The sequence below is a fragment of the Acinonyx jubatus genome, chromosome D2 (genome assembly GCF_027475565.1).
Source record: "Acinonyx jubatus isolate Ajub_Pintada_27869175 chromosome D2, VMU_Ajub_asm_v1.0, whole genome shotgun sequence".
Taxonomy (NCBI): domain Eukaryota; kingdom Metazoa; phylum Chordata; class Mammalia; order Carnivora; family Felidae; genus Acinonyx; species Acinonyx jubatus.
Window position 1 is genome coordinate 48,746,675 of NC_069393.1, and position 24,162 is coordinate 48,770,836.

Here is a 24,162-nt window from a genome sequence, read left to right on the forward strand (position 1 = left end):
TGCTAATGGCAATACAAAATGATACAATCACTTAGAAAAACAATTTGGCTTTTTCTTAAAAAATTAAACATACATCTGCCATATCCATTTAACCCACTGTGAGATATGTACTCAAGAGAAATCAAAGCAGTTGTTCATGCAAAAACTTGTGTAAGAATGTTCACAGTAGCTTTATTTGCAATAGCCAAAGCCCAGAAATAACCTAAATGACCACCAACAGGTGAACAGATAAACTGCAGTGCATCATACAATGGAATATTACTCACTAATGAAAAGAAATTAAGTATTCAGCAATAAAAAGGGATGAAGATGCAAGAGCATGAACATCTCAAAATAATTATGCTGGGTAGAAGTTAGCCAGAAAAGGGTACATCCTGTATGATTCCATTTATATAAAATTCTAGAGGGTACAAATTACTGTATAGTGACAGAAAGCAGGTGAGTGGTTAAAAGCACTCAAACACACAAAAATGAAGAAGGATAAATATCCTTTAAAGAATAATTTGCAAATTAGAAATATATATATATCCCATTATATATATATATTAATTATAATTATATATATTATATATACAATTATTGTATATATTATAATTATATAATTATATATAATATATATTATATTATATATTATATATACATATTAATAATTATATAATATATAAAAATACATATATTATATAATATATTAATATATATTATATATTATATATTATAATATATAATATATTAATAAATATACATATTATATAATAATATATTATATATATCCCATTATATATATATATATATATATATATATATATATATATATCCCATTAGAAAAGTGAGCAAAGAACACAAAGAATTCACCGAAGAAATGCCATACCCAACACATCTGAAAGAAATATTCTCATTTACTGGTAATCAAAAGAATGCCAGTTATAAATTTAAGAAACAATTTTCCTTTATCAAACTGCCAAAAATAACATTTTTTTATGGGTGGTATTCAATATTGAATGAAAGCAGTAAAATGTTAAGTACTAAGATACACTGCTTATGGGCACGTAAGTAAGAACAACTTTCTGAAAAAGCTTTTGGCAGTTGTGGTCCATAAAAATCACTCAATAATTCTAACTTTTATGAATCTAACTTATGAAAATTAAAAATGTGATCCAAGAGTTATTTCAAGGTGGCCCAGTGTAGAGTTAATTATAATACAGGCAAAGTAAATTGCTTAAATGACAAACTGTGAACTGAATTAGGATATGATAGAATAAAATCGCAAACATGAAACCTTTGAAAAAATTTAACAACACAGTGTATATAAAGTAGAATTATAACTAGAAAATTTTTAAATTTATAAAAAACTAGAAGGAAAAAAATCTCAAAAAATTAATAAAGGTTTTTTTAACATAGGCGGAGATTATGGTATGACATGAACTTTGTATTCTAAATGTTCTACAATATATACTACCTTCATCATTAAAAGAAAATGTTATTTGAGTACATTTTTCACACACACAAAAATCCATTTTTAACAAACACATGATAAAAGTTATGGAAAGCTTCCTACTTTTCTTCAAGGTCCATATCTAATAAGTCAGTTAACCAAGGGAAGAAAGTAAGATCATGATAAAAAGAGGAACCAGAATACTACCCATAAACTCCTCTGTCAGCATTCCCCAAAGCATTTCACGTTTGCCTATTATTTCCAACCGTTAAAGATATGGAATAAAACAAAGTATAGATAACAGTCTTCTCTGAAGAATACTGTCCTTTACTTACCATCTTCTGCTAAGATCTTGGCTGCATCTTTATCATCTTCCCACTTCCCAGTCACAAAGCAATCTCTGATACTGTTCATGACCTTACACAAAAAAGTCAACACTTAGCTGACATGCTCCAATTACTCAATAAAACAAGTGCTATTAAGAAACAGTAGCAGGTGAAAACTTGCCTTTAAATACTTCTCAAGGCACATTTTTTTGGAAATTCTCATTTCAAGTGGGTGAACGAGATAACCTTATCTTTGATGTAGACAGTATAACCACAGAGATAAAAACTTAAGTGTCTTAACAGTAAACAATGGTTGGAGAAGTGCTATTAGCCCACTGACCTCGTAAGTAAACAGATATTTACCAATGCAACTGATTTTCAAAGTTCATTAGTGTTCCTAAGGCAATGCAGTTAGATAGCATTTAGGAAGTTGGTCTCACTATTTGTTAATCCAGACTTATTATGGTTATTTGAAAATTCAACTCTTTGGCCAATGATAATATTCTGACAATGGCAAAATGTCTTATATGAGCACAATAGGGCAAAAAGTACTGATGAGGATCCCAGTCTCGGACCTGCTGGATCATCTAGTATATACATGTAGTAGATTCTGGGTACCCCTCTTAAATACAGTAAAGCCTTGTACATAACTCTCTGTTTCACAGTCTGTTTCCTGGGGAACCTAAGATAGCACATGTCATTTACTACCAAGGCTTCAAAAAGCACACTTATAGAAATCTTCAGACAGGTCCTGGCTTTCACCTCAATCACATTCTGGTCATGAATCATGTTTTTCATACACAACCTCACTCTCAAAGAGTAGCCTTGAGGCTAGCATGATTACAATGGATACAGAATCAAATTCGTTAGCGTTGGTGGTATAGTGGTGAGCATACTTGCCTTCCAGAATCAAATTTGTTCATTTACTCATTCCTTCATGCCTATAATCACTCACCAAATATTTAAAGAAAATCTGCTCTGTGCTCAGAAGCTTTGCAGGGCACTGAAGGATGAAAAACTGTTAGAAGAAAATCCTTACTTTCATGAAGATTAACAACTGACTTAGGGAAACCAAAGACCGAAAAATAAAAAAAGAGACCTTTGGTGATAAAAACACTAAACAAACTAAAAGTAGAAGGGAACTTCCTCCACCTGATCAAGAGCATCCATAAAAAAACCCCACAGCTAGCATCACACTAAATGGTGAAAACTGAGGGCTTTCCCCCTAAGATGAGAAGTAAGACAAGGATGTCTCCTCTGACCACTTCTATTCAACACTGTACTAGACGTTCTAGACCGGACAATTAGGCAAGAGACTGAAATAAATGCATCTAGTTTAGAAAGGAAAACTACCTCTACTCACAAATGATATGATCCCATATATAGCAAATCCTAAGGAATCCACTGAAAAACTATCAGAATAAATGAGTTCAGCAAGGTTGCAAAATACAAGATCAATATAACAACAATAAATTTTGTTTCTATACACCAGCAATGAGCAATCCAAAAATGAAATTGAGAGAATAGCTCCTTTTGCAATCGTGTTGAAAACAATACTAGGAATAAATTCAACAAAAGAAGGTCAGAGCTTATACCCTGACAACTAAAAAATGTTCTTCAAAGAAATGAAAGAGCAGGGGTGCCTGGGTGGTTCAGTCAGTTAAGTGTCTGACTTTGGCTCAGGTCAAGATCTCACAGTTCATGAGTTTGAGCCACATGTCAGGCTCTGTGCTGACAGCTTGGAACCTGGAGCTTGCTTCAGATTCTGTGTCTCCCTCTCTCTCTTGCTCTCTGCCCCTCCCCGTTCACAATCTCTCTCTCTCAAAAATAAACATTAAAAAAATTTAAAAAAATGAAATGAAATGAAAGAGCCAAATAAACGGAAAGGCAGCCCATGTTAATGTAACAGAAGACTGAATATTGTTAAGATATCAATACTATCCAAAGTGATCTACAGATTCAATGCAATCCCTATTAGAATCCCACTTGGCTTCTTTGGAGAAATGGAAAAGCTGATTCAAAAATACAGAAAACACAAAGGATCCAGAAAAGGCAAAACAATCTTAAAAAAGGAAAATAAAGCTGGAGAACTCATGCTTTCCAATTTCAAAACTTACACAAAGCATTAGTAATCAAACAGTAAGGTACTGGCATAAAGAAAAATAGACGTCAGTGAAATATAATTAAGAGTCCATAAATAAGCCCATGTATCCATGGTGAAGTGATTTACACTCAGGGTGCCAAGACAAGGCAATCGGGAAAGAATAGTTTTTTCAACAAATGGTGCTAGGACAATTGGATATCCACATGCAAGAGAATGAAGTTGAATTTTTCTCACACCAAATACTAACATTAACTTGAAATGGATCAATGACTTAAAGAAGAACCAAACTATAAAACTCTTAGATGAAAACATAGGAGTAAACTGTCGTGATCTTGCATTTGGCAACTTTTTTTTAGATAGGATACCAAACATAGAAACAGAAACATAAACAAGTTAAACCTCATCAAAATTTAAAACTCTGCACTTCAAAGGGCACAGAAAAGACAACCTACAGAATGGGAGAAAATATTTGTAAATCACATATCTGACAAATTGAATATATAAACAACTCTTACAACTCAATGACAAAAAGACAATGCAATTTTTTAAATGACCAAACAGTAAGAATAGACATTTCTTTAAATGGCTAGTAAGCACATGAAAAGATGCCTGGGATGCTCAGGTAGCTCAGTTGGTTAAGCATTCAATGACCGGTTTTGGCTCAGATCATGATTTCATGGTTTGTGGGTTTGAGTCCCGTGTCAGGCTGTGTGCTGACAGTGCAGAGCCTGCTTGGGATTCTCTCTCCCTCTCTCTCCCTTGCTCATGCTCTATCTCTCTCTCAAAATAAATAAATAAACATTAAAAAAAAAAAAAAAAGATGTCCAGCACCATAAGCTATCAGGGAAAGGCAAATCAAAGCTGCAATGAGATACTACTTCACACCAATAGAATGACTATAATAATAATTAAAAAATATATATGCAGATAATAACAAGTGTTGGTGAGGATGTGAGAAATCAGAAGCCACACACACTGCTGGTGAGAATGTAAACCTACGTAGCCACTTTTGAAAAGAGAAATGGGGAAACATGAGGAAAACAACTTTGTTTTCAGTAATCATATTAATAATAATACATGTAATGTTATTCTGACACTGTTTTGTACATAGGTAGGGTAAAGCAAATTAGTAATTTTCTAATTTCATCATCTTCAAAGTCAAATGGAATTAATTCTCTAGTGGAAAAACAAAGATACACATGTAAGGTAAAAGAGGTTAAATAAGAACTCTGCAGGTCTGCATCTGAATTGGATTCTCCTAGCTCTGGTCACTGAAAGGCCTAGAAACAATGACCAATCCATAGCAGTGTATATTCCTATGCCTAGACTGTGATGCTGAGATGCCATTTTCCTCTAAAAGGAATCAGGACTTCTTATGGCTGCTTCCAAGTCTGGCATCAGAAGTGTATGAGACGATGCTGCAACACCTCATCAGATCAGGCAGAAACAAAGCAATCAAAGACTACTAGGATCATGTCAAAAGAATCCAGGAACCCACTGGCCAGATATGGAATAAATATGAAAGAGTATCAAAAAGGATAACAAGTTCAGTGGAAGGAAACACTCAATGATATTAAATTCTATGAGCTGAAAATGATACTAAAAAAAAAAGTCACTGTTGGAGAATCATTCTGAAAACTAACAAAAAGAATCAAATATTCATCCTGCTTGTATAGAAATGGGTAAGCAAATAGATGAGGGGAAGTTTCCCTTTAGTGGGGTATTCCAGCTAATTAAGAGCAATTTGAACAGAACATCACCATTTTACATCCTTAATAAATTAATGGATCTAGCTAGGCATTGAGGCTCAACAGATTTTATTTTTTTTTTAATTTTTTTTAACGTTTATTTATTTTTGAGACAGAGACAGAGCATGAACAGGGGAGGGTCAGAGAAAGAGGGAGACACAGAATCTGAAACAGGCTCCAGGCTCTGAGCGGTCAGCACAGAGCCGGACGCGGGGCTCGAATTCCCGGGCCGCGAGATCATGACTTGAGCCGAAGTCGGACGCCCCGGCTCAACAGATTTTAAAATCGTAAGATGATTTTATGTGCCTCCTAAAAACAAACACCACAATCTATGGAGCAGTCTTGACAAAACAACAAAAATCAAACCTAACTCTAATCAAATTCTAGATGTGCTGTCCATAGGGTAGCTGTAACCACATGGTTATGTACATTCTAATTAATTAAGATTAAATAAAACTAAAATAAAATTAAAAACTTAGTTCTTCTGTCTCATTGGCTACATTTAAAGGTCTTAACAGTCACAAGCAGCCACACTGGACAGCTCAATGAAGTACAGATCATTTCCATCATCACAGACAGTTCTATTGGTATTGTTCTGTACCATTTTATAGGAAATACAGAGGAGAGGAGCCTCATAAACTGCACTTAAGGATGTAATGCAATCCACAGAAACCAAAATATGAGAAACTCTACACATCAAACACTCAGTTTCTTAAATGAATAAAATATAAGAGGAAAAAAAAAGAGATGTGTGCAGGGGATTTGCAGATTGAGAGACTGAAAAGGCATAGTGAGAAATAAACGAAAAAAATCTGATAAAACTAACTTATGGTGTTTATTAATGCAAACTTGAAGGATGAAATTATGAAGAAAAGAAGGAAATGATTATCATAAAAGTCATGGTTCCTTCTGCAGGGAGGACTATGACTGGGACAGACACATGGGTTACAGGTGTAACCTCATCTAATCCATTAACTTAGATGGTTGTTTTTATGTGGTTTTCTATAATCTGTATGAAGTTTTACTTCAAAAAAAAATTTACATAAAATCTCTTAAAGTGCCTAAGTGCTACTTAGTGAATTATATTAGGAATATGATAGTGATTGGGCCTCTCTTGAGAAGTGATATTTAAGCTAAACTGAATGATCAAAAGAAGCCAGACTTAAGAACATCAGAACATTCCAGAAGAGAAAACTGAGGGTTTTCTAAGATGGGATTAAGCCTGTTAAGTTTGAGAACTTAATGAATTCCAGTGTGACTAAAGAATAGTGAACAGGGAAAGAAAATTTACCAGTGTCACGGATTTGTTTGCTTACAAATAGTAGAAATTATAAATGTTAACTCAGGGTCATGAGATATATCCTAGTTATAAAACACAAAATATTTCAAATATATGAAAACTTATGTGCAATGCTTCAAAATAAAGATTAACACTACCATCCACATTTTCCTTTTCTCCATAACACATGCACATAGTCTACCTAAACCCAAAACACATTATTGCTTAGGATGCATAAAATAAGTAGTCCAATATCTGGGGGAATGTCCTATTATCTTACAAAAATGAGGAGCCAATAACAAATAGGCAATACTGAAATCACATAATCTTCTTTTAGAACAATTCCTTAGATGTCTCTTAAGTCAAACATATTATTTCAGCCTTACCTCCTCTAAATCCCAATCATGGGGCGCCTCCACATGAAATCTGGAGCAGTCCAAAGAATCAAGCTTGTGCTTACATTCTCTTGAAGGCTGGCTGACACGGAACAATCCTCCGAGTTCCTCCCTGGTATCACCATCTTCTTCTTCATTGTCCTCTGTCACTGAAGAGACACCATGACGAAAAAGTGAGAAGAAATCTTCACCCTAAAGGACTGAGGGTCCCTGTTTGTGGTAGGTATGGCGGTGCCCCTGAGTGCATCAGCTATAGGCAGAGAAAAGGCCAGGGAACTACTGCTCACAATGTCTGGAGGACTTAGGCCCTCCTGCAAGAAAGCAACAAAGAATCCAGTAAGGAGATATAATATTGGGGACTGGGAAAGGAAAGGACACTTAACCAGCATAAAGCCATTCTCTTGAAGACTGCTGAGTCTCTAATCACCAACAGTACTTAGGCAAAACCTGAAGGGAAATCAGTACACACCAACCCTTTGATTCAATGCTCTGCTCCTATACACTCCTTTGGCATTGTTCTAACCACACAGTAACTGGTGACCACAATACAAAATGCACCACTTTGTTCTTTTCTGGCACTCAATTCTACCCAAAAAAAATCCCATGAAGCACCTTGTATAGAGGGTATAAAATGACATAAGAGAGAGTACTCTCATCAACAGTTTTATGGCAAACCGGTGAGCTAATGATTAAAAACATCTGCCACATACAAACTATGACAGTCAGGGATATCGTACGGCTATCAAAAGGACCACCCAAATCCTTCAGTCAACTTCATCTCCTTTCCAGAAAATTGTCTAAGAAACTAAAACGTTTCTGGATCTGAACTAGAGCTCTTACCTGTCCCATAAATAAGCTTTCGAAGGTTTGGAGTTGCCTGTTGCTGCCTCAGAAAGGCCTCAGCTGCCTTTCTGGAAAGGTCTTCCTTCCACTTGAGAGCGCCTGAAAGGACCAACACCAACATCATCAGTTAAGTCTGTTTATTTGTCCTCTCTGTATTCATCCTGAAATCCTATGAGGTGCAATATTTGAACAGTTAACAAAATCTCCAAAAGAGCAGACTCCCAAATGTAGACATTCTTTTTTTAATTTTTTTAATGTTTATTTATTTTTGAGAGAGAGAGATAGATCATGACAGGGGAAGGGCAAAGTGAGAGGGAGGCACAGAATCTGAAGCAGGCTCCAGGCTCTGAGCTGTCAGCACAGAGCCTGATACGGGGCTCAAACCCACACACCACTAGATCATGATCTGAGCCAAAGTCAGATACCCAACGGACTGAGCCACCCAGGTGCCCCTGTAGACGTTCTATTGGTAGAACATTTTCAGTGCCAAGTTTATACCAACAGTTACATTAAATTTAAGCACACCTGAAGTTTCTGTGGAATAGTTATTTTCTTCCTTGTAATCTTCTTCCTCTTTGAGTAAGTCTTCTACATCACTGGTCTCATCAATTAAGTTCTCTGATCCCAGTCTCTGACCACTGGCCACTTTAGAAGACTCTGGAAACTTTTTCTTAATAGCCTCTTCATTTTCTGAGTCCTCGTCCTCTGTACTGAGAGAGGAGCTTTCTTCAGTTTCATCCCCAGATGCAAATGCCTCTTCAGCTGTGCAATGACCTGAATCTGAAGTGGTGAGGGTTGCTTTTCTGATTGTCAAAGGATTCTCCAGATTCAAACTGTCACTCAAACCATTAGTTTGTAAAAGTCCTGGTTTACCACGGTCTCCAACAACCCTAGATTCTAAACTATCCCTCTCTCCTGAAGTGGAATCCTCTTCTTCACTGCTTTCATCAGCTTCCTCTGCGTCTCCTTCTTCCTCTGAACTCCTCTCAAGGTCATCATCACTATCAGCAAATGCTGGCAAATCCACCTCATGGTCTTCTTCCATCTCCTCAAGTCTCTGCCGTTTGACACCTTTACCCACCATATACATTTTATTAGTCATTTCAGTGTCTGCTTCCTCTTCCGATTCATCAGCACTAGAGCCATTTTCCAACCTGTCGCCTTCAGACATCTCTTCATCATCTTCTTCATCACTATCTCCAGACTCATCTTCCTCATCTCCAAAAATGGCTTTCCGACGCACTCGACCGGTTTCCAAATCTATCTGCCTTTCTTCTTTTGGCATCCAGTGTCTATATTACCAAGTAAACACAAAATAACTCAATTTGTACAATAACTGGCTACTCTAGGAATGGCAAGTCAATAATTATGCACAAAAATAGAAAATAATATCATGGAATGGTTATAAATAACACAGCATAGAAAGGAATGATTTGATAAAAACTAGAATATATGATATGCAAACTCATGCACAGTTCCTAACACCTCTCTTCAAACGAACTTACAGAGAATCAAAAGGTAAACTTCAAAAACAAAAATTCTGGCATTAGGGAAAAAGTGCTCCAAAGGGAAGTGACTGTTTAATCAATCTTTTAGAAGACTGATCTTTTTTTTTTTTTTACGTAAAAAAAAAGTTATTTTTGAGAGAGAAAAGAGCATGAGTAGTAGAAGGGGAGAGAGAGAAGGACATACAGAACCTGAAGCAGACTCTAGGCTCTGAGCCATCAGCACAGAGCCCAATGCGGGGTTCAAACTCACAGAACCATGAGATCATGACCTGAGCCGAAGTCAGACACTTACCCAACTGAGCCATCCAGGCATCCCAAGACTGACCATTTTCAAGCTCAAAATAGATGGTCCTTAAATGACTGACTCCAGATTCAAGGCAAGGAAAGTACAAAGTAAGCCTGGAACACATCCTATTGTGTCAAAAGCAGTGCTCAAAGGCTAACAGGGAAGTGCCAAAAGGACAGGAGACAGACTGAAGGGACCATACAGGCATGAAAAAAGAATGATAGCAATGGGATAATAATAAATGGAATTTTTTAAAAAGTCAATAGTCAACAGTGTTATTAAATAAAAAGGTGTAAGAGCTTCCTGTTAAAGAATGACAGCTAACAAATGTAAAAAGAATAACATATTAAGAATATTGTACTTATCTACCTTGCTATACCATCTGCTAGTTAGAGCAGATGAATGTTTCCAAAAAATTTTCCTTTGTTTGCATACATTTATAATAAATTCTAACCTAGATAATTTCAATCATTTTCAGACTGATTTTTTTATTGGGAGTCATACATAAATCACTACAATAAAACCAGAACATTCACTATGTATAAGGTATACAAATTCCCAACCCAGACTGAAAATAATTCACATGTGCTAGATATTAGTAGATACTGACCCAGAAGATAATATAAAACAATTTAAAGAAAACTTTTAGAGACAAGATATGTAGCTTCTCAACAGCCACCTGAACAAGCTTCCTTGCTCTGCCTGTACTAGTATTTGGCCACTAAGAGAAAGCCAAGTGGCCTCAGGTCTCCTAAGAAACCAAAAGCAACCTACAGAAAACCTTTTGTGACATCTGAGGAGTATTCTGGGCCTGCTAAAAACTGAATCTTGTATAATATTTCAAGAATACCTCCACGTAATGTCACATAACTGAAAAGCCCTCAGAAACATATGTACATATAAAGCAGAGCAAACAAAACAAAACCAGCTTGGAATGCATCCCACCAAAATGTATACTGATGGCAGAATTATGGGTGATATAATCTTATAATTATAGGTAACATATTTTTTATGCAAAACAGGAAAATGGTAAACTTACCCTTGATTATCTATATCCTCAGATCCCAGTGGTTTAGAATCAGAAAAAAGTGTCACTCTACTTGAAGCCATCTTGGCATCAATAGTGGAATGGGTGGAAATGAGGCTCTGTACCAGTTCATGGGTGGGCCTCACCTCGTCCTGTCAAGGCCACCAAGAAAGGGAAAGTGAGGAATACACAAGGATTCTGGAGAGAGACACACTGGTTGCAATCAGTTTCTCAAAATTATCCTAAACATAGTTCCTAAAATCATTTCTTACTGCCTCAAAAATAAATAAATAAAAAGATAAAAGATAAAGAAAATTCTTATAACCAAGTCTAAAATTGACCTCTGTCTTCATACCTTTCGCAGTTCATGGAGTATACAACCTGATAACCTAAATACTTAGCTACACAAACCGTAAGTGCCAATGCTACAGAAAATATTTATTCTGGCCCAATAAAACCCCTCTGCAGAATAAAGAAATGAAAATCTGGAGTCCATTAAAAAAAATTCTGTCTTTTGATCCAAAATTTTCATCTCAAGGAATTTACTGCATAAAAAGATCCCTCCCAATAAGCAAAACTGAATAATCGAGGGTACTAAGTGAGGCAATGTTCAAACCAGGGGAATCTAGGGGTGACCCCCCGCCCCCCGCCACAGACTGCCAAGGGTTGGTTCAATAAACAAGGTTTATCCATACAGCAAAATATCACACAGCTCTAAAAAAAGACCAAAGCAGCTCTACAAATACTAACAGGGAACAATGGAATCACATATTCTTTGGTGCCCCCCCTAAAGTTGCAAAAGCATTTAAAGTTGAAGCCCATATAACATTACTTCTGTCTCACAGACACCCCTACACACAAAGACCATATACGTACACAAATACATGGTATTGACATGTAATATGTAATAATCTAAATATACATAATATAATCTAGATAAATAAATATATGTTTAGAGAGAAAAATAAAAAAAGAGAAAGACCAAAAAGAGCTAAAAAACATACTGATATTGTGCAGGCATACTCCAGAGATACTGTGGGTACAGTTCTAAACTACCACAATAAAATGGGTCAAATGAATTTTTTGGTTTTCCAGTGCATATAAGAGTTAATGTTTATACTATACTGTAGTCTATTAAGTGTGCAATAGTATTATGTCTAAAAAAGCAATGTGCATACTTTAATTAAAAATACTTTATTGCTAAAAAACGCTAATCATTATTTGAGCTTTCAGTAAGCGATAATCACTTATCACAAATCACTGTAACAAACATAATAATGAAAACAATCGTTAGAATTGCCATAATGTGACACAGAGACACAAAGTGAGCAAATGCTGTTGGAAAAAATGGCACCAACAGACTTGTTCGAAACAGGGTTGCCACAAAACTTCAATTTGTAAAAAAGGCAAATTTTTGGCAAAATGCAATAAAGCAAAGCACAATAAAATGAGGTATGCTTGTATAGAGAGAGACGGGAAGTACAAGTACAAACCGCATGCAATGTTCACACTAGAAGACCTAGGATCCCCTGTGTGTACTGGCAACAGAATGGAGGACATGACTTTTAGTTTCTCCTTGGTAAAACTACATCATCTGTATATTTACAATACGCATTGTGGTTTTTACCATAATTACCAATAGAGATAAAAAAGCTTCAGTATGTAAAAGCTGACTACATCACTTCCTGTGACTTTCCTCTCACCGATTCCTGGAAGCCATGGCTGCCACCAAGATCAACATAGACCGCATCTTTGTCATACAGCACACCACCAACTCCAGAGAGCGGCGCATAAACCAACTTCTCTTTCTCATTTAAACAGCGCTTCTTTTGTTGTTCAGGAAGCGCACAGGGGTCTGGGAGGAAACTGACGTCACTCACAGCAAAATCTCCTACACCTGGAAGACAGACACAGAAAGCTTCAGCTATAGGCGTATCAACTGTTGGCAAAAATGGCCCACAGTTGGAAGACTTCAACCACAAGGGTATCATCTGACACTGGTCCTGTGCCTCTCTAGCTAGCTGACACCATCAGAGCAGAGGGATTTGGTCAACTCAACACCTTTGTGAGCTGAGGCAGAGTCGGGTTAGTCTTAAAACTTCTAGCAATGTAGCTCTATCTTGCTTGGCCATTTTTCAGCTTTCCTGAGAAATGAAGCAAGCCATCCTAATGGTTCTACAAATACGGTATATTTTATAACAAAACGATACCTGGCATGTGAATCTGGCTTTTACTTTTCAAGTGTGCTCCTCTTAAATAACCATAAAGAGATACTTTTCGGTCACACTTGATATTTTTTCGAATATCTTCTGGGTTTGTCAAATCTTCCATCCTAGAAAAATAAAACCCAATCATATAGCAGAAATAAATGTCAAAGTTCTTGTACCTCCCTTCACATGTCAAAGATGAACCAAATTCACTAGTTCACTAAACATATTGTTTAGAAAATTATAGAAAATACAGAAAAAATGAAGCACAGTTCACCATCTACCAGACGAAAAGAAGCAAACAAATGATTGTATCGCTCTTAGGCTTTATGTGATATACGTTCTGTGAATAAGACACCAGAAATGGGAAATAATGCGCAACAGGAGTCAAGAAGAGATTAGAACATATCCAGAAAACCCCTTCATGGAAGAAGATTAAGCTTTAACCTGAGTTTTTTTGGTGTGCCTTGAATTCTGGCAAGTAGAGAAAAGGGATTCCAGGCTGAGAAGACAATTTGATAAAAGGCATAAAGGAAAGAAAGCACAGGACACATCTGGGTGACTGGAGCACAATGATTCAAAGACAGTTATCACTGAAAATTAAGGTTCAAAAAGCAGGATAGGACCACATCTTATAGCCTTAAATGCTCCAAAATCCTCACATTTTTCTAAATGTTTCATACTTTACTCCTGAAGCCACAGCACCTTTTAGGTAATGATACAAAGAAGTAGATCTCTTCCACCAACTACAATGCCCCCTTACTATTAAAAAATAAGCACTAAGTAAGCTCTATTACTGCTCTTTTTCTAACCTTTGTAGCTTTGAAATATATGGGCCAGGAAGAAAAACTTCACATGCAGTTTTTACCTGTCTGCCAGGATATAGGGATGAGAGGTCTGCCACGTAAGAGGCCTAAACTTCATAACTGTAATAAAACGGCCCAGATTGTGAATTTCTTGGTTTTGATATTCTCCATGTACCATTCCAGAAAGGTAGAACAGCTTAGCACCCTAAACATTAAAAAAGCCAAAAATTAAATTTCAATTAAATTCTTGTCAATACTACATCAAAATAAAGATGTGTAAGTAAGACGCAATCTTAAGGGAGACTTCTGGCATGCCACTTCTCAATGTTTCCTGAACTTCTCCGCCTCTTTCAGGACTCATCTTGTTAAGGCTTAGTACAGTCAGAACTGCAAATACATTTAGCTTCAAGACTGCTCTCCAGCCAAGCAGTGGTGTCTGGAGTATTGCATGGAGAGGGCAGTGAGGCTCCTAGACACATGAAAAATTCTATGACGCTGAGCCACAGCAGTATGCAGGGGAGGGTGGAGTGGCGATATGTATGCACTGTAGTTGCTGGTCCTATAATTAGGAGAAACTTCTGACAAACTCTTTTAAACAATCACAAATGTAAAATACTTAGAGCCAGATACTGCCTGGTGCTGGGGGGCTACAGAGTAAAAGAGATACACCAAAAGATCTGAAATACAGACTATTTTGAGAAAAAATTGATATATAAGAACAGATATATAAAGGAAATTCCAAAGGTGAATCCCGAAGGGATGTTTGTTAAGCTCTCCTACTCCTCCTATTTTTTTTTTTTAAGATTATAGTGTTAGTATTAAAAACCTAATTCTCTTCCTACCGGGTAAACTTCTGTCCAGAACCGGTGTTTTAATCGCTTCTTTGTCTTCTTCAGTTGTTTATTATACTTAAAGGAATCTAAGTGAGTGAGAACGCCCATAATTTTAGGAAAGCCATGTACTTGACAGATGTTTAGAAACTCAAATGTTTCCATTTCAAAACCAAAGCTGGCATCTATAAGCATCAGAACCTAAAAACAGAAAACACAATTACTCAAGGAAACTACCCAAAATAGACCATAAGCAAACTATGGTCCGTGGACAAAATCTGAGCCATGACCTATTTTATAACTAAAGTTTTATTGGAACACAGCCACATTAATGTATTTATGTATTGTCTACCCCTGTGTCTGCACTCCAACTACAAAGTAAGTAGCTGTAAGAGAAAGTATGACCCGCAAAGCTTAAGATATTTACCATCTGGCCCTTTACAGAAAAAGTTTGCCAATTCCTATTCTAGACTAAATCAAAGCATTACTTAGGGATCATCATGACAGACAAAATACTACCCTCTGACATTCCCCAAAAGGCAACCATGAGGCAATAACCACCACAATATAAATTTCCACTTCAAGAATTTGGATATATTAGAAATAACTCAGAAAAAGCTAGGTCTAACTTGCCCCTCACCTGGAAAAGTCCTCACTTCAAGAAATAAAGTTTTGTGTAAGGTATTTTTAAGCCAAATAACAGGTCTCTAACAGGAAAACCAAATAACAGATCTCTGACATCCAGAAAATGGGACAAAGTGGTAATCAATGAAAAATAGCAAAAATATAAGAAAATCAAACATTTTCGTTTCAGTCTTCTAACAGAGGAAAAAAAAGTTGCTGGGAGATATACAGTAGGAAAACTTCTATGTTAATTTGTCACATGCAATTGCTCAGACACTAAAAAAAGCTTCCAGTTTAGAATTAATCCGAAAATAGTAAAGTTATGAATGCTAAGAAAATAGAAGCATATAAGACAATCTTTAAAATTTTGACTCTTCTGGGGCACCTGGGTGGCTCAGTCAGTTAAGTACCTGACTCTTGATTTTGGCTCAGGTCATGATCTTACAGTTTGAGAGTTCGAGCCCCATGTTGGGCTCTGTACTGGCAGTGTGGAGCCTGCTTGGGATTTTCTGTCTCCCTTACTCTCTGCCCCTCCCCTGCTGGCTCTCTCTCTCTCTTAAAAACAAATATACATTAAAAAATAATAATAAAATTTTGACTCGTCAAACATGCAAAATAACTTCAGAGCTGATTCTTCTAGAAGTAAGAAACTTCCAGTTTTAACAACATATTAAAGACATCTCTGTTCTCACCTTTTTGTAGCTAATTCAAAAAACCACACACACAAAACCAGGAAAACTTATCTTTGGTTAAATTAAGGAACAGTCATAATCCTAAGGCACAAAATACATGAAGGTGGGCCACCAAGCACTACGAGAAAATGCAGCCGCCACTGCAGACCGCAGGCCAAGCTGGCGCAGTTCTTCCTCGCCACTGGACCAGGCTGAAGGTGAGTGAGCTTGCAGTAGAGTATCACCACACCCCATCTGACACCATAGCGTGCCAAGGGGCAAGTGGTTCGTTGTAGAATCACAAGAATAGGTAGCAAACAGTCCTTTAGCAGACAATCTTGTCAACTAAAGATAAATGAAGCCTGTATTATTCCTTCAATGCACACACGTGCACATATACATAAATCCATGTATTGTATGTGTCTTTGCTGGGACTTAGGAGGCTTTATGACAGACAACCCAGAGCAAAGCGATCAACATAAGACAAGTTAAATAAATTATGGTACACACAATGAAATACTTAAAATGAATGAAATTGAGCTATAGTACTTACATGCCTTTAAGACACATTAAATGAAAAAAAGCAAAGTACAGAACAGTGTATATAATAAACAGTGTGCGCTTTAAAAGGGTTGCATGTAGGGGCGCCTGGGTGGCGCAGTCGGTTAAGTGTCCGACTTCAGCCAGGTCACGATCTCGCGGTCCATGAGTTCGAGCCCCGTGTCAGGCTCTGGGCTGATGGCTCAGAGCCTGGAGCCTGTTTCCGATTCTGTGTCTCCCTCTCTCTCTGCCCCTCCCCCGTTCGTGCTCTGTCTCTCTCTGTCCCAAAAATAAATAAAAAAAAAAACGTTGAAAAAAAAAAGAAAAAAAAAGGGTTGCATGTATATTTCCATACATATCTAGAAGAATACTGCTTTGAGGGAAACTGAGAGACCAGGGGTCAGAGCAGGAAAAACACGCATTGTACCCTGTAGTATAGTTTGAATATTTACCAAATACATGGGTTCCTAAATCTTAAAAAAAGATGTATATGAAAAATATCTTTCTTAATATGTGTATGCTTTTTGTACTTAGGGATTTTGTATATTTTACACAAAAAACAAACCAATGGAAAAAAAAACAAACAAAAAACAATGACTTACACGCGAATCTACTTTAATCATTTCAAAAACACAAGATTTAATATGTTTATACTATTTTTTACTGACAATAACACTTATTTTTATTAATAGTAGCATATTAATAGTAGCATTCAAAATTTGAATGGTATTTAGTTTTCTGATATTAAAATGGCACAGCTATAACATTCACATTAAATTACTTTTTATTTTCTATTTTAGAAGACCTCCTAGGCCACAGGATAAATCTGTAGCTCTTGGTCACCAAGCAGCTTTCCAGAAATTGTTGAATCAAAAACAAACAAAAAGAGGCCTCTGTTACTCCTATCTTCCTAATCAATACGGCCTTACGTTTTTTTTAATTGGATTTATTTTTGTTAATTTAAAATGTAACTAGGAACACTTGGTTGAGCGTCCAACTCTGGATTTCAGCTCAAGTCATGATTTCACGGTTCGTGGGTTCAAGCCCTGCATCGGGCTCTGCGCTGACAGTTCGGAGCCTGCTTGGGATTCTCTCTCTCTCTCTCTCTCTCTCTCTCTCTCTCTCTCTCTCTCCCTCCCTCCCTCCCTCCCTCCCTCCCTCCCCTTCCCCTGCTCATGCTTGCTCTCTCTCTAAAATAAATAAGTAATCTTAAAAAAAAAGTTAATGAACATTACCACTAAATGTAATCAAAGCTACACAATTTCCATATGCTGCATACTATCTAGATTTTTTATTATAAATTCTGACAACTTCTCAAAGGCAACTCATGTACTTATTTTGTCACAATCATTAAGAACGGAAGTTCTGGGGGCACCTGGGTGGCTGAGTCAATTAAGCGTCTGACTCTTGATTTCAGCTCAGGTCATGATCTCACGGTTCATGGGTTTAAGCCCTGCATCAGGCTCTGTGCTCACAGCTCTGAGCCTGCTTAGGATTCTCTCTCTCCATCTCTCTTTGCCCCTCCCCTGATCATGCTTGCTCTCTCTCTCTCTCAAAATAAACAAATACACTTCAAAGAAAAAAGAACTTAATGAAGATTACCATTAAATGCAATCAAAGCTACACAATTTCCATATGCTGCATTCTGTCTAGATTTTTTATCATAAATTCTGACAACTTCTCCAAGGCAACTCATGTACTTATTTTGTCATAATCATTAAGAATGGAGGTTCTGGGGGCACCTGGGTGGCTCAGTCAATTAAGCATCTGATTCTTGATTTCAGCTCAGGTCATGATCTCATGGTTTGTGGTTTTGAGCCCTGTGTCGGGCTCTGTGCTGACAGTGCAGAGCCTGCTTAGGATTCTCTCTCTCCCTCTCTCTCTGCCCCACTCCCAACTCACTTGTGCGTGTGCTCTCTCTCTCTCTCTCTCAAAATGAATACATAAATTAAAAAAAAAAAAACTAAAAAGAAAAAAGAACAAAGGTTCTGGCACCATCAAGAGCAGAGTCCCCATCCTCAGACAAACTACTTAACTTCTAGGACCTCCATTTCATCCTATGTAAACTAGAGAAAATACCTACTTACCTCCAGGACATACTGGGGGATTAGATGAACTAAATTTCCAGAAAGGTGTTAGCACAGTGCCTCATAAGAGTCCACGAAATAGTATTTACTATTATATATTTGTATGTCAGTATGTCTATCTATATATCTTAATTAGCAACGATCATTAAATGTTTTCTCTGTAATTTGCTTTTAGATTTGAGAATACATTTCAATGTGCATATTCCATTTTTATTATAACAATATCATCATCATCAATTCAAACACATCTATGGTATCCCTGATTAGACTCATCATTCCTTTAATAATTGTATGCCTTTCTTTCCTTCAACATAAGCTATAAAATAATCTACCACACTGTTGTTAAGTCCTCCTCAGAAATTCAGACTGTCCCTACTGACTTACCAAATCTGCCACTTTAGCCAGATCAATCATCATATTAATGTCACACCCACATTCAATGATGGTAAGTCTGCGCTTTTTACCTATAAAAGACAAAAAGTTTCCTTCTAAAAAAATCTTGGAAAAATGTAGCTATTAACGCTAATTACTATTTTAAATTGTATCCAGTAAAGTACCATACACACTTACAGGAAGTATGCCAGAAGTTCAGTTTTATGAGAGAAAACTAATAAATTCCACCTTTGTTTTCTTGCTATCTATATTCTTTAATTATAAATAATACCAAAAGTCTATGTACAAGAATAAAGTGCTCAAATAGGGAAAATTCTGACTGGAATGGACACACAAGAAAGCTTCATGCTGACCGTGATCCTGCTGTTCAGCAGCAGGCCAACATTTCGTTCTTTAACAAAGTTTCCCATGTTCTCACTATAGCTAAAAACATCCTCAAACCTAATGTAACAGAATCTTCATGGAACAATCGTTATTTCTAAATTAAAAGAAATCAGTCTGCTACTCTTGATCTCGGAGTCACGAGTTTGAGCCCCAACTTAGAGTTAGAGATTACTTAAAAAAAAATTAGGGTGTCTGGGTGGCTCAATTATGAAGCATCTGATTTCAGCTCAGGTCATGACCTCACAGTTTGTGAGTTCAAGCCCTGCTGTAGGTGAGCACGAGCCCCACATCGGATGAGCACAAGCCCAGCTTCAGGTGAGCTTGAGCCTTGCTTCAGGTGAGCTCGAACCCCACTTCTAGTGAACATGAGCCCCACTCTGGGTGAGCCCTGCTCCTCTCTCTCACTATCCCTTGTGGGATTCTCTACCCCTGCCTCTCTCTCTCTCTCTCTGCACCTCACTCACTTGTGCCCTCTTTCTCTCTCAAAAAGAAAAAAAAAAAAAAAAAAAAAATGGGGCACCTAGCTGATTTAGCCAGAGCATGCAACTCTTGATCTCAGAGTCATGAGTTCAAGCCCCACAATGGGGGTAGAGTTTACTTAAAAGAAAAAGAAAAACAAAACAAAACAAAGAAAGAAAACAAAATCAGTTAAAATGATAGAAATGCCTTTAAGATAAAGAAAAGTCTCAATCCAACTACATTACTGCTACAGTAAGAATTTCAGAAGCACCTAGCTGGCTCAGTAGGTGGAGTGTGCGACTCTTGATCTCAGGGTTGTGAGTTTGAGCCCCATGTTGGGTAAAGAGATTACTTAAAAATAAAATCTTTAAAACACCAACACCACCAACAACAAAGAAATCTTAGATTCTTCCATTGACATTTTGGGAATTTGTTTCACTTTCCCTCAAACAGAAATGTCACCATCTCCCAGAGCAGGCAGATTCTCACAGAAAAAGAGAGGAAAACTCCCTCACTTCCATAACAATGTGGCTTCATGAGGGCGAGCAGGTATGCCTGACATACTAGAGATACTCACTCCCTGTTAAAAGAAGGTGGTCACCAGGACCAACCCAGGGTGCCCAGGCCTGCCAAACCTTTCATAGATAGCAAATCCATGTAGCAGTGAGAATAGGGTATACATCTACATCATTATTTTTGGGAATCTATCCTTTTCTGAAGCTACAGTCAATTCAGCACAAGAGAAGTAATATGAAGTGACAATATTACTTTAACATTTATAAATGTTCAACAAAGCCAAGCCTGTCCCTCAGACAACATATGCCATATCAGCCTGGGGTAGCACGCTCCTACCTGACACGATCGTAACAGGGCCTCTGATCTCTGTCAGTTTCTGCCTAGTGAAGTTCCGAATTAGGCACTGGATCAAAGTGCTCTTTCCAACTTTTGGAGGCCCCATCACCACTACCACTATTGGTGGGGGCTCTAATGGAGTTCGATCAACCACTGGAATGTGATGCTTTTTGGTCTTCAAATCCTGAGTCCTATTTGTAACAAGAAAAAAAAAAAGTAAATCCACTTTCAAAATATGAAGGACATCATCCTTATAACGATTTTTAAAAAGACAGCAGAACAGACAACATGGATACAACTAATTGGTTAACTTCTAGGCCCAATCCAAATGACCCCTTCAGTAAATACATAACAAACTGACTTCGACAATACAAAGTACTGAAAACTACACACAACTTAAATCTAATTGTTTTACTAGATGACTGTAATGGTTTAAAAAAAAAAAGGTAAACATGCAGGCAGAAGATCACAATGAATAGCAGCAGAGGCTTTCAAGTTAAATTTGGCTCTCCTATAAGGAGAATTTAATTCAGCAATGTTTAAAGTACACTGCCTCGCATATAATAAGGACTCATTAAATAAAGCTACTTATTACTATGAGTTATATGAAACAAATTCAGAAAAAAACACAAGCACACCTATTACTACAGAACAAACAAATTCTATAAAGAAAAACTCAGAAGCTTTTCTCTTGGGCAAAAAAAAAGCCAATCAACAGGCTGATACTGGAGGCAAAGTGGCTTCCACAGGGAAGACTACATGTTCCCATTTTAGTAAAAGGAATATCGCATGTACCTTCATGTCCTTCAAAGTTGTTACAGACTCAGGAATCCAAGCATCATCTTGGGAGGTGCCTTGGTGGCTCAGTCGGTTAAGTGTCCGACTCTTGGTTTCAGCTCAGGTCATGATCTCACAGCTTTGTGGGTTCAAGCCCCACATCAGGCTCTGCCCTGGCAGTGTGGGGCCAGCTTGGGATTCTCTCTCTCTCTCTCTCTCTCTCTCTCTCTCTCTCTCTCTCTCTCTCCTCTCTCCTCTCTCTCTCTGCCCCTCCCTCACTTGTGCTGTCTCTGTCTCTCTCAATATAAATAAATAAAACCTTAAAAATAAATAAGAATAAAAAGGATAAATGGAAAAACAGCTAGACCCCAGCTAAATACCTGTGAAAGGATCGAGCCATCCGCACAGCAGACTGTACTGCAAAGGCTTTGGGGTTTCTCTTCCGGGCATCTTCCTCATCTCCAATTTGGAGATCCTGCAGATGCCGTTTCTTCTTCTTCTCAGCTTTGGGCCCACTGTTTTTCTTTCTGTGTTTCTTCTGGTCCTTAGTCTCCATAGTGGCTTTTTACTAATTCACAAGTAACTCTAACCTACATTGATGAGGCAGGGATGGGGGGAGCATTTTACAATCCAGACAACACCCAAGGAAAAAGTAAATTTCATTTATTTCTTTAGGAAGAGATATGTGTTCACACAAGGATAGAAACTGCTTAATACTATCCCTAATTTCATTTCTCTGTTATGCTAGAGATATGTGTTCACACAAGGATAGAAACTGCTTAATACTATCTCTAATTTCAATTCTCTGTTATGCTAGAATTAGATTTGTTAGTTACTTCTGCTTAAGTTACTTTTTATTCATCTTAAGTGTCTATATCAGCACTACCCATTTCAATGATGCAAATACTCCATTGTATCTATACTTTCACACTGGCCACTAACCACATGTGGCTTTGAGGATTTAAAATGTATCCAGTGAAACTGAAACATTGAAATTGTATATAATTTTAGTTAATTCCATTCTAAATTTAAATAGCCATATGTGACTAGTAGTTACCATACTGGACAGCTCAGCACCTAATATCAATTGGACTAACGAAGTGGTTTCCAAACTTAAAGTATTTTGAAGACATTTTCTTTTTAAAACTTAAAGCATTTTAATGAACCTCCAACATGATGGCAGTGTTACTTTCTAGTACCTGTTGATACTGTAAAATTTTTAAATTATAATAATCACGTATATACATTTAAACAAAAACAGTAACATCTACATGTGTAAGTTATGGCTGGTTGTGGAGGATGCCTGGAGACCACACGGATTTGCAGAAACCCTTACAAAGATTTCTGAGCATCCCGGGAATTCATAGCCCATTAATTGAGAACCACCAGATTTAGTGAGCTTTTTAAGGAAACCAGGCTGTATACAATCTGAGCGCTTGGTTAATTAAAACAAAACAAAAAGTCTCTTCACTCAGTTAAGGCACTGAATTAATTTCAGCTCAATAAATACTCGTGTCTGCCTATGATGTACGAGGCATTTTGCCAGGAGGGGACGACAGCTGTTACCTGACTAGCAAAGGAAATCCAAACCACTATCTTCCATGCCACGCAGTAAGGGCGAAGTCAGAAGGCTGAACTTAGGCGATCAGAGATTTCCCACGGGCACGCACCAGCGCAAACAGAAAGTCCACGTATATACCAGCATAACGTCAAGAAACACTACCCAGGAGTGAGGGGAGCCGAGTTCAGGGAACGCTTTGAAACTAAACAGCTATGTGATTTCGGGGCATTATTTTTCTTCTCTACTTTGTTTTGGTCCGGAACTTGTACTGACACTTTTCGCACTTTCAGGACGGCGTGGGGGGAGGCGGAGAGGGATGGGAAAAGCACAACTGGGAATCAACAGATGTAGCTCAGGTCTGAGCCACTTGCTAGGATTACCCCGCCAAGAAAAAACTTCTCACTTCTCCCTGTCACCTCCCCACCCTGTGCCGACTCTCCGCACGAATTCATTCAGCCATTCCCAACGACCTCGCAGCAAGTCTCCGGCAGGTACGACGTGTGACTCTCCACCTGAGCGCCTGAGGCGCTCTTTGGGGGCAAAGACTGTCCTGAAGGACCTCGCCAAGTGCGACTAGCAAAGCTCTTAGAACCCCAGGTCCCGGGACCCCACCACCTCCGCCTCCCCTAACCCGCGGCCATTACCGGGTTCACAACTGCTTCTTCTCAAGTCCGCATGGACAGCGCCGGAAACGGAAATGCGCCCTACGCGCGGACTAAACACGCCGGCAGGAAACAGAGAGGCAAAAGAAAGAGACCGACGCAAGGGCGAGTCTGGGAAAAGCCTGAAGAAAGGCTCCTGATTGGCTGAGGAGGGGCGCAGGAGACGACTGCGCGCTGCGATCCAACCTGAAGCCATGCCCCGCGCCGCCGGGCTTCCTGTCTGGCGGAGACCGCCGCAGCACTGCGAATACTGGGATTCAGGGTCCCGTGCGTCCCGCTCGCCCGGGATCCCCGGAGGCTGTGCTGACAGTGCGGCCTGGAGTTCGTTCGTTGGTGCAGGATGAAAGACGAAGTAATATAT

The 24,162-nt window shown here is 37.9% G+C and overlaps 1 protein-coding gene across 3 annotated transcripts in view; it reads right to left on the reverse strand.

Annotated features, from left to right (window-relative positions):
• Positions 1–23,922, reverse strand: part of BMS1 (BMS1 ribosome biogenesis factor) — a 47,255-nt gene extending 23,333 nt beyond the window's left edge. For 2 of the 3 annotated variants that reach the window (XM_027062596.2, XM_015069056.3), the window contains exons 1-13: positions 23,784–23,922; positions 21,959–22,168; positions 20,802–20,992; positions 19,098–19,177; positions 14,804–14,992; positions 14,024–14,166; positions 13,159–13,280; positions 12,652–12,845; positions 10,961–11,100; positions 8,653–9,419; positions 8,125–8,226; positions 7,276–7,433; positions 1,768–1,849 (exon numbers count right to left, since the gene is read on the reverse strand). In XM_027062596.2, the coding sequence (XP_026918397.1) occupies positions 1,768–1,849; positions 7,276–7,433; positions 8,125–8,226; positions 8,653–9,419; positions 10,961–11,100; positions 12,652–12,845; positions 13,159–13,280; positions 14,024–14,166; positions 14,804–14,992; positions 19,098–19,177; positions 20,802–20,992; positions 21,959–22,134 (2,344 nt within the window). In that variant the 5' untranslated portion in view covers positions 22,135–22,168; positions 23,784–23,922. Of the gene's footprint in view, positions 1–1,767; positions 1,850–7,275; positions 7,434–8,124; positions 8,227–8,652; positions 9,420–10,960; positions 11,101–12,651; positions 12,846–13,158; positions 13,281–14,023; positions 14,167–14,803; positions 14,993–19,097; positions 19,178–20,801; positions 20,993–21,958; positions 22,169–23,144; positions 23,721–23,783 lie in introns of those variants that run through there. The other variant, XM_027062595.2, reaches the window with a different exon arrangement.
• Positions 23,923–24,162: the final 240 nt, after the last annotated feature.